Here is a 10,425-nt window from a genome sequence, read left to right as displayed (position 1 = left end):
TAAAAGAGAACTGATTCGCAGAAAAGTGTGAAGCTTGCTTTGCAAAGTTTTATTCTTGCAAAAACTTTTGATGGTAGATCATTATTTAAGCATGAAAGCATGTTTAAATAATTATCTAAATTATAAAGCATGACACCCATGCTGACTGGGAGAATTCTGGGATTGAACTCCATACATCTTAAGGCTGCTGAGGATGAAAGGTATATAGGAAAGGCAAAAACAGTAAAAAAAAAAAGCTACTAATACTATGAAATAATGAAACAACTGTTAAAAAAACAAAAACCAAAGCAAGAACGTTGGACTCCATTTTAAAGTTTTGAAACATCTGTGCAAACAGTAAGTTTATACACGAAGGAAAAATGATCCCAGCATTTGCACAAGTTGAAAATCATGGAGGCAGTAGTTCAAAGAGGGGATACCACCACTCAAAAGGCCTTCTCTTGTTCTGCAAATTTCCCTTTAGAAAAAAAAACCCTACCAGAGTTCTGGGTTTTGATGCAATACTGCAAAATAAAACAGCTGCCTTTTGGATATTCAAGCAAAGCCAAAGATGCGTGATCTTTTTCACCCTTGTGTCTTCCCCAAAGTAGGTGTGTCAGTATCCAAAATTCCTCAGTTGGCATAGCCTTTGTTGAAAATTCTGAGTTGGGAGTTCACACATCCGGAGGATGCCCTATTTGGAGGAAGCTCATTGAAAATAAAGAAAAAGCTAATGAGAAAACTCGTTGGCAAAGTTGGGAGGGATAGCCAAAAGAACTTTTGTAATAGGGAAGCACGGTTAAAACTGGAAATATATGACCTATTGCCAATAGGGAGATTGCCACAGCTAAAGAAACCACACACAAGGGAGAAAAGCAAATCTTTCCAGCTTACTTCAAGTGCTTCCTATGCGCATCCTCAGAAGGAAAGCTGATTAAGAAGAGGTGATGTGCTTTCTTAGCCAATAAAATGCAGGAGTGCCAATTGCCCTGTTTCTGTCTTAAGAACAAAAGTAGGATCCAGCATTTACCAGCTTCCATGCTGGGCACAAAGGGACTGCACATCCCCCTACCAGTCTGGTGGGAGTTGGCCTAGAGCCTTTTGCTATCCTTTTAATTGTATCTGATGTAGATGCAAGGGTTGAGGAAGGGGGATAGGGAAGGGAGAGTATTAAAACAAAGAAGCTTTTTTTTAAAAAAGAGGACCAGGAGAACAACTCCTGCGCTCCATTGTGGATGCCAAAACGATCACACAAAGACACATTTCATTACTGAAATTTCATCACACAAACGTGATTAAACGCCAGAGGGAGTGGGGAGGCCAAGGAGATTTGTAAGTTATAACTCTGCAAATTAACCTATTATTGGCATTGTTGCTGTGAGCAAATGCAACACATTCCTTGCGGTTTCAGTGCCTTTGTCTGTTGAGTTGTTGCATTCTGTTACATTATGTCACATTATTTCTGTGACTCCCTTAAAAAACTCACTATTTCCAAATATAAATTTAATTTGCATATATGTGTTTGTATATAAATAAAATGGGGGGGGGGAGAATACGTAACTTGAAGCCCTATGATGTCTACAGCCTTTGCCCTAATTTCACAAGCTTCCTTGGAAAAACATCTCAGATCTGGGGCAAGTCTGATGTACCCTTCCAGTAGCAACTCCTGGGCATAAAGTAGAATTATAAAAGAATTTTGCCACAGTAGGAGCAAATCTGGATATTCCAGCAGGAATCTTTCTTCAGAGTCTGGTTAGCTTTACTTTCTCTCCCAAAACCCCACATCTGAAACAAAGCTACAGGATTGAATGTTGCATACAAAAACCAAGAGTTATATTTTTAAAACAGAAGTGGCATTCAAAGAAATTACTCTTTAAGATAGTATGCATTAAGTTTGTATCAAGAGCCGAAAGCAAGGCAATCTGCATTTTAAGCAAACCTTTTTGGACAACATGCATTAAATGCAACTTATAGCAGTGGTCCCCAATTTTTCTGGCTCTGCCGACTGGCAGCATCAACGGGGTGGGGGAAGGGAATGTTTTTGCGTGTGTGTCCACTGTTTACACAAAATGGAGCTCTGCCTTCTCACCCATTGCTTGTGCAGCTCAGTTCCCAATGGACCATGGACTTGGATTTGGAGCAGGGGTTGGGACCTCTGACTTACAGGAATGATGTTTACAAAGCCTTTGTAGATTATGTTAAAATACCCTTACTGATTTGTTCTATAAAGCTCCCCCAAAAAAAGTTTGTTACAGAAAGTAAAGATTTCTTTAGAAGCATAAATGTTTCTCATTGCAAAAGTACTTTTAAAATATTCTTTTACCATTTGAGTGACACAGTGGATTTGGAAGCTTATTTTGCAATACAATTCGCTTATTAAAGTTTTTTTCCTGATGTTTTAGGGATCGTGTTGTTTTTCATAATATAAGCATGCACTTACAGTCAGGCTATGCCAGATAGGGTGGGAAAGAAATGCAGTGAGATATAGGTACCATAAAGCATAGATTACAGATGTCAAGCTGACTCTTGCTAGATAGCTCATCAAGGCAACTATGCTTTTTTGCTGTAGAACAGCCCACTGTAAGGGGATCCTGTTGATTGATAAGAAGTCAGGGCAGGAAAAGGAACAATGGAAGATTTGATGAGAGTTGCTCTGTGATACTCCTGAGAAGCCCAGAGAGCCAGCCTTGATCAGAGGGGAAATTGGGGGTTTCCAAGGCAACTTGTTCCTGGGCACAAAGGCATGTCTGTTTGGTAGCAAGCAACAAAAATGCCTCCTCTACTACAGGCCCCTGGAAAAAAGCGTAGGTTGAAGGCAAAGGGGTCTTTCAGTTGTCTTTAAAGGGCATCTGGAAGTTTGGCAGCTGCAGGATCACTTTAAAATCACTTGCGCATAACATGATGATTAGATACAACACTGAGGAAGCTTCTCCTGCGCCACCTTTCTAGTTTGCATTTATAGCATTTAAGGCAAGTACCTTCCTTGGCTTGGCAAAAACAACAACAGAATTAAACCTACTGGGTCTTCAAGACAATGGAAGACTGAGCTATAAAAGCACTAAAAAGAGAGAAAGAAAGAGAGCAAGACAGACTGCTGGTTTTCTTTAGCCTTATTTTATATAAAAAGGAAACATCCAAGACATTAATAGGGGGATTTGGTATTTATTTACACAATATATATATATATATATTTCCATAAAAGTTGGAGTTGGAGCATGGAAGAGATTTAATCTGTGATAATTAGTTCATCTACACCCCAGTCTTCATAACTTCCATCCGGCAAATACCTGCGGATAATTATAGGAATCTTCCGAGCTCTGGAGGAAGGAAAGAGACATTCATAGTCAAGGACACTAAATTGTTGGTATTCAGCGAGACTCCAGTAGTGTAATAAAATATTTGAAAGCCTCCAAACCCAAATCTAAAAATTCACCCACAGAAAATCATTAACTGTTCCTTCCCGCATCTTAAAAATAAGCAGGAAATAATCTGAATGTAGGACTTCTGAATCTTAATTTTCCAAAGTACTTTCCTAAGAGACAGGGAGACAACTGCACTATAGAAAGACCAAGCTGGGATCACATAAATGACCCTTTCTAATACGCATATTGTTTTATTGTGTATAAAGTGTTCATATAGTGTAATGCCATAAACCAAAGAAATGCTCTGAGTTTTAAACTATTAAAAACTTTTGGCAAACTGAACAACTTGGAACCTAAAGGAAAGAAATTTAAATCCAGTTTAATCTAAATAAGACTTTTTAGGTCAACAATGTAATTAGCCAGCCTGGAATTTCTCCAGGACATCAGGTTTATAATCTTGCAATACATGAAAAGTAAAAACACAAAAATATTTTTTTTAAAGTTACAGGAGTTCAACAGAATGGTCCTGAAGCCACAATCAGAATAGAATTTTTCAGGAAAATTCTCACATTATGATTTTGTAATGGGGTACCAGTTACAGCTTCACATAGTTCAAGTAAACATTAAAACAAGTTTAGTTACATTAATGTTTGGGTTTACAAACGTCTTTCTATTAAATAATGTAAAAATCCTGCATTATGTGCACAATGTGAGCCAAATATGAAGAGAAAAAAAAATAGCCTTTTGTATTTCTTTTTATAATGGGAACTCCTTAATCTCAAGTGCATTGTAACAGTCCAGCTTACTGTCACTTTTTTAGTTTCTACATAATATAAAATCTGACATTAGAGCTCTCTAACCAATGATGCTTATATAAAAAAAAGAGAAACCAAATTATTATCTATTTAAGTCCTGAATCTCAAAATAACAGTCTGAAATGTTTCAATGCTAAGAAAAAGGAAATCTTCTACTGTGACTATACTTCTATGGGAAAAAAAAACAAAGATGGCAGGGACTAAATCATAAACTATTTTAACGCTTTTAATTAATGCACCTGGGAAAATTATGGTACTGAAAATGTGACAAAAATAAATTATAAAAATACTATTATTTTTATAATTAGTATTTTATTCCTATTCAAAACAATACTATTACCTCTACATAGAAAAGCAAAGGCACCTACAAAATGGATCATTCTATGTAAGTGTCTCTTGTTGGACAGCAGAAATTAATTCAGATATTTTATATGTACATAAAATTAAATAGCTCTCTCCTCCCCCAATAATTGCCTTTTTGTCATAAGTTGTAGGACAAACATATGTAGCAATAAATATTTACTATATATAGTAAATCATGTCCTAAAAAATCATTTTAAATTGAATGTGGAACCAATACATGTAGGCAAGATTTCAGGCTGCAAAAAATTCTCTTGATCTTAAGGACAACTAGAAGAATGGGAAGAGTGAAACTAGCATGTTCACCATACAACCCCCTCCTGCCTTAAAGCAGAATGTCCAAATCTAATTAGAGAGGGAACAGTTTATGCACACCTGCACATGGATAAAACTTCTCAACTTACTTCAGTTCTTTCATTGCAATCAGCAAGGGATCTCTTTCTCCTTCAAGCTCTACCATTACTGGGGCACACATCCTGAGGGGGGAAAAGATTTAAGAACTTTTACTGCAACTGGAGTAAACAGTGGATATTAAAAGTTATCAAGTTAGATGAGAATAAGATATACCATTTGGTTTCCTGTCAAACTTGTAATTTGCCTGGAGTTTTACTCTTGAGAACCTATGCTATAATCTCTGCTTTCTGACATTTTAAAGATTTTCATTTTAGAGCTGGGTGTGTGTGTACCTTTGAGTCAGACTTCTTGGCAAGGGTTTTCAGAAATAGTTTGCCACTGCCTGCTTCCTAGGGCTGAGAGAAAGTGGCCCAATTTCTAGCCTGGTACCTTATGCACAAACTGGCTCTTTGTTATTTGTTGGATATACTTCAATAATAAAATGTTCACATGAATTATACTTTGAAATTGCATACAGAAGTGGTGGTGGGGGAGATGGGGTTGCTATTTTGGGCATAAAACAAAATAAAATACAGAAATAAAAGTAGGAGAGACTAAATTCTTTCACATGGACATTATTGTTATTCACCTCTAGCAAACCAATCTCCATTGGCTTATCAAAGTAACTATCTATCATGTGATTTCTACTGAAATAAAGAATAACCAGCCGCTTGTCCTCACTTACTGACTAAAATTGGGACCAGCCACTCCATCATTAAGTGACATAGTTCTAAAGTGAAACTTCAAGTGACCATACAGAGTTACATCAGTTCTGGATATGGTCATTAAACAAATCACCCATGGCCATTAAGTGAGATGTTACATGACTGCAATTTGCAACTTACTGCCAGCTTCTCTGAATTTATTGGAAGCCAGCTATGAAGGTAGCAAATGTCGATCATATGGCCAGAAGATGACAACCATCATAAATGCAAACTGGTTGTCAAGTATCTAAACTGCAACCACATGATTGCAGGGACGCTGTGACATAAGTTTGAGAACTCGTTATAAATCTACTTTTTCAGTAGAAAATTTTGAATGGTCACTGATTGTGCAGTTGATAAATGAGGCCAACCTGTAAAGTTTTGGTTTGTTAAACCTCCAGTAAGATGCTTCAAATAAGCTCAAGAGCACTACATTCCTTCAAGGACCAATATTGGGAACATATTGGATAATGAAACATCTGTCTGTCTTTAATGGCTAATTCTTCTAAATATTTTGTTTTCCACAAAGAAAAGTAAAATTTTCCTGTCTAACACTTTCAAAATAGACTAGACTAGACTAGACTTCTTTATTGGCCAAGTGGACACACAAGGAATTTGTATTTGGTGCATATGCTCTCAGTGGGGAAATGGGGAAAAGATTTAATCTGAAAGACATTGTGTAACCCCCAAAAATGCAAACTTATTTATGGACCTCTGTTTTCAGTTGCTCATCTTGAAGTTGTCCCTTAGGAGTGGTGTGGTGGCCTAGGGGTGGAGCTCTCGCCTCACAATCAGGAGGCTGTGGGTTCATTCCTAGGTAGAGGCAGATATTTCTCTTTCTGGGCACAATGAGAATATATCTGCTGAACAAAACTCCACATTGGCAACAGGAAGGGCATATGGCCAGGCAACACTCTGCTAGCTCCATTCAGTTGCCCAGACTCCACCCCGCAAGGGATTATGGGGTCGTTAAAAGATGATGATGATCTTAAAAGTTGTCCCTTCTCTACCACTCTTACTGCCCAATTCTTGAATGAGGGATAGAATATTCTGCTAGCAGCCTTCTCCTCCCATTATTCATATATTTCTCTGTATGAACTCTGAAAGCCATGTATATAATATTTAGAATAAGTGTCCTATTTTTAATGATATCTCATTAATAACTTAAATACATGCTCTGCCAGAGAGCTATAACTATGGCAAAGTAGAATTATACAGGAGATATACAGCGGAAAGCTGGAAAAGCCTTCAGACAATAATTGGTATAAAAAGGCAAATAACTAAATAAATGTATATCTATATTTACGCTATCTGTAGGGCGCGGGTACCAAGAACTCTGGCCCGCTCATATTTGGTCATGTAAGGAGTAGTGATCCGCTTCTGATTTGCTTGTTGTCGCTCTCCAGATGGCAAGATTTCCACATTTTCCTGACCCTCCTATGGAATAATACAAAGCAAATGTAAACACACACAGCTGTATGCCCTGTCATCTGAGCAGTCATGCAATTGAAACTGAGAATATGAATGGAAAATATTAAATAAGGTTCTACGACAAGAATGCTATTAGTAAAGGTACGTAATCCATAGTGATAAAATGTAAAACAGACACCAACTTATGAATTCATATATTTTTAACCCATTTTCTAAAGTTCACATTTTATACCACTTAAGCTTTGGGACTTTACAGATCTAGGTTACCAGTATAAATTTATATCCTATTCTTTGTCCTTAGCTTCTAGTCAAAGAAACAAAATGTATGCTTTGGGTAAAACAATATAGAACAGACTTTGAGGTACATAAGAGAGCACTATGCAAAAACGTTCAAATTCTATTATTTTGCCTTACTATGATAAAGAGTATTCCTGGAATTCAGTTTCTTGACCTGGCCTACCTCAAAGGACTGACATAATTCTTGAAAATTTATCCAAATTTCTCTCTATCCCATCTTATACTAAACAAAATCATGGGGAGGTTATTTTGAGTTTGTTTCTCATGCTTCTCTCTAAGGCAGTGATGGCTAACCTTTTTGCCATCGCGTGCCAAAAGCGGGGGGAGCGCGGTGAGGCCACACACACATGTGCCCACATCCATAATTCTATGCGTCCCGCCCCCCCCCGTGCTCTCCCCACTTTTGGCAAACGATGGCACGGTGGGCCCGGTAGGCCCGTTTTTCGCTTTCCCCAGGCTCCAAAGCCTTTCTAGGAGCCTGGGGAGGGCAAAAACGGCCTCCCCCCCTCCTGAGGCCCTCCGGAAGCCGGAAACAGTGTGTTTCCTGACTTCTGGTGCGCCCAGAAGGCCCGAAAATCAGCTGGCTGGTGCACGCATGCGTGCCAGAGCTGAGCTCGCGTGCCCACTGATATGGCTCCACGTGCCACCTGTGGCACTCATGCCATAGGTTTGCCATCATGGCTCTAAGGACTGGTGTAACCTTTTCGCAAAGTCCCTCTTTAATAGTTTGATCCTTCTTTCTCCTTTTAAGTGACCCTTTCATAAGTTCCCTAAAATCACCTCTATATTCCTCTATACCCTAATAATACATAAATACAGCCTTCCAAAAGTATTCATTTTGCCAGCTAAGAATGACAGAAGTTGAAATCTAATACATCTAGAAGCTATTTCACTCATAAAATATAACATTTTCCTATTTCAAATCACTCACCAGATTTAAGGCTGTTTTAGGATATCACAAGCTAAAGTCACTTACCTCCTCAACATTTTCTAGATCATCAAGTCCTTCATCTTCTTCCACATCATCAAAATCATCTCCATCAAAACTAATAGGAGAAATATATTTTTATATATTTAAAAATATATATATAATTGCCCATAATATTTTATGGGCAATTTTCTAGCAAAACCCTAAAGTATGTTTCTACAATCACTACAAGCTAAATGTCACAGCTGCTGTCAACACCTAAATTAGCTATCGTGACAAAAACAATGTAGGACTGGACTTGATTCATATGTGGAAGGAAGATCACTAGGAAATCCCAGGTTTATAGATCAGGCTGTGAATGGATCACAGAGAAGTCAGAAAGGGAACAGGTTTGTCTTTAGGCTGGAGAAAATTAACTTGCTCTTCTTTCAAATTCTGTGGCGCAAGCCAGAAAAAAGAAACATTCTTGATTTTTTAAAGGTCTTTAGGCTGGAGAAAATTAACTTGCTCTTCTTTCAAATTCTGTGGCGCAAGCCAGAAAAAAGAAACATTCTTGATTTTTTAAAGGTCATTAAATCAATAAGCATGAATTTGGAATCTATTCTGTTCCTTGAATGTACTCTGTGATGGTAACTAAGCAACAGCTAGCTATTAGGCTTTCCAAATTTGCAACTTCAGAGATTACTACAAAGTACTGATTCCTTCTAAATTCTAAGGAATTTAGGGTCAAATCATACATGAGTTTGGGAACCCATTGGCATGACTGTTGCTATTTAACATATTGTACATAATGTAGAAAATGCATTTTATTATCAAATTCTGTCCATCAGGTCAGGATAAACTGTTTGAGAAAAAGCATACACTTAAATTAAAATGCACGTATTAGTATATTTTTTAAAAAAGTCTGATTTGGCTAGTTGTATCCCAATTCCTCTTTGACCGGTGATTGACACTAAAGAAGAACAAATGAAATTATAAAACAAAGGATTCTTGACTTTAACTGTATTTCAACTGCCACATCCTGAAGGGCACATACTAAAAGTGTGAGTCATTTAGCTTCTCAGAATAAAGCATGCTAGACACCAGACAGCTTTAGTCAGATCCAAATTTATATACGGGTGGGAGACATTGTAATTACTCTCCAGTTTCAGCGATGAGCAGAGAAGGAAAATGCCATGCCAGTTAAAAAGTTCTTTGGAAAAATCAGTGTGGTACAATTATCTGAGTTAAGTCTAAGTCGGACTTGGGTTCAAATTTCTCTTTAACCATGAGACTCAGCCAGCTCATCATCACTGGTCTAGCATGCTTTGGTGGCGCAGCAGACTAAAGTGCTGTTAAGTAACACCAGCCTGCAATTACTGCAAGTTCGAATCTCACCAGGCTCAAGGTTGACTCAGCCTTCCATCCTTTCGAGGTAGATAAAATGAGGACCCGGATTGTGGGGGCAATAACCTGACTTTGTATTAAAAAGAACACTGCTTAGGGGCCCCCAAAAAGCCCTACTAAACAGGTATATACAAAAGTATGAAGGCTATTGCTTAACGCATGGTAAGCCGCCCTGAGTCTCCGGAGAAGGGAGGCATATAAATCGAACCAATAAATAAACAATAAATAAAATCACTTTGGGACTGGTTCAACAGTGAAAGCGGGATACACCTTTTAATAACAATGCCATTGTTATTAACATCAACAGTGTTAATATTAAATCATAGCAATATGGGGGGGGGGGGAAATCAATAGCTGAAAATTCACATTCTTCTAAGTCACGAATTGAAGTTGAATCCAGGGCAGCGTCTCACCGCTCGGTTTAAGGCGGTTCCAGGAGGCTCTTTTCCCAACGGCAGGCGGGCGGGCTGGCTGGCTAAACGAGCCTTCCTTCCACCCTGGACCGGCTCTGGAAATGAGAATTTAGCCCCAACACCCAGGAGACGCCAAACTGGGGCAAGAGGTTAGAAGATGCATTTCTTATTCACGCGCTTACTTATCCTCGTTGTCCGACATGTTGAGGCCTTCCCTCGTTCAGTACAGACCCTCAACGATACCAATCCCCACCACAAACAGAGCGGCCTGACGGGAGACGCGAAGAGTCCACCGGCAAGGAAGCAAAAGGGGGGGGGGGAAGCAAACAAACTCACGCGCTTTCCGCCGAAGAGCAC

General features: G+C 38.5%; 1 protein-coding gene across 1 annotated transcript; it reads right to left on the bottom strand.

Annotated features, from left to right (window-relative positions):
• Window positions 1-3,074: 3,074 nt before the first annotated feature.
• POLR2F (RNA polymerase II, I and III subunit F) lies at window positions 3,075-10,425 on the bottom strand. The gene is made up of 5 exons (XM_034403132.3): window positions 10,251-10,425; window positions 8,318-8,387; window positions 6,920-7,050; window positions 4,921-4,992; window positions 3,075-3,296 (listed from the first exon to the last, which is right to left on the bottom strand). Exons 1-5 carry the CDS (start codon window positions 10,268-10,270, stop codon window positions 3,206-3,208), a joined length of 384 nt encoding a protein of 127 aa, XP_034259023.1. The 5' UTR covers window positions 10,271-10,425; the 3' UTR covers window positions 3,075-3,205.

The sequence above is a fragment of the Pantherophis guttatus genome, chromosome 7 (genome assembly GCF_059756535.1).
Source record: "Pantherophis guttatus breed Tessera chromosome 7, ASM5975653v1, whole genome shotgun sequence".
NCBI classification, from domain to species: domain Eukaryota; kingdom Metazoa; phylum Chordata; class Lepidosauria; order Squamata; family Colubridae; genus Pantherophis; species Pantherophis guttatus.
Note: the sequence above shows the minus strand (reverse complement) of the source record. Positions and strands in the feature narration are given on the sequence as shown.

Bases quoted from the DNA above. Each gene is read 5' to 3' on its own strand.
- POLR2F (XM_034403132.3), bottom strand. From the start codon at position 10,270: ATGTCGGACAACGAGGATAA. The intron at 8,388-10,250 runs GTAAGCGCGTGA...TTCTCCTATTAG, and splicing joins ATGTCGGACAACGAGGATAA to TTTTGATGGAGATGATTTTG. The intron at 4,993-6,919 runs GTAAATATAGAT...TTCCCCCCTCAG, and splicing joins ACCCGCGCCCTACAGATAGC to GATGTGTGCCCCAGTAATGG.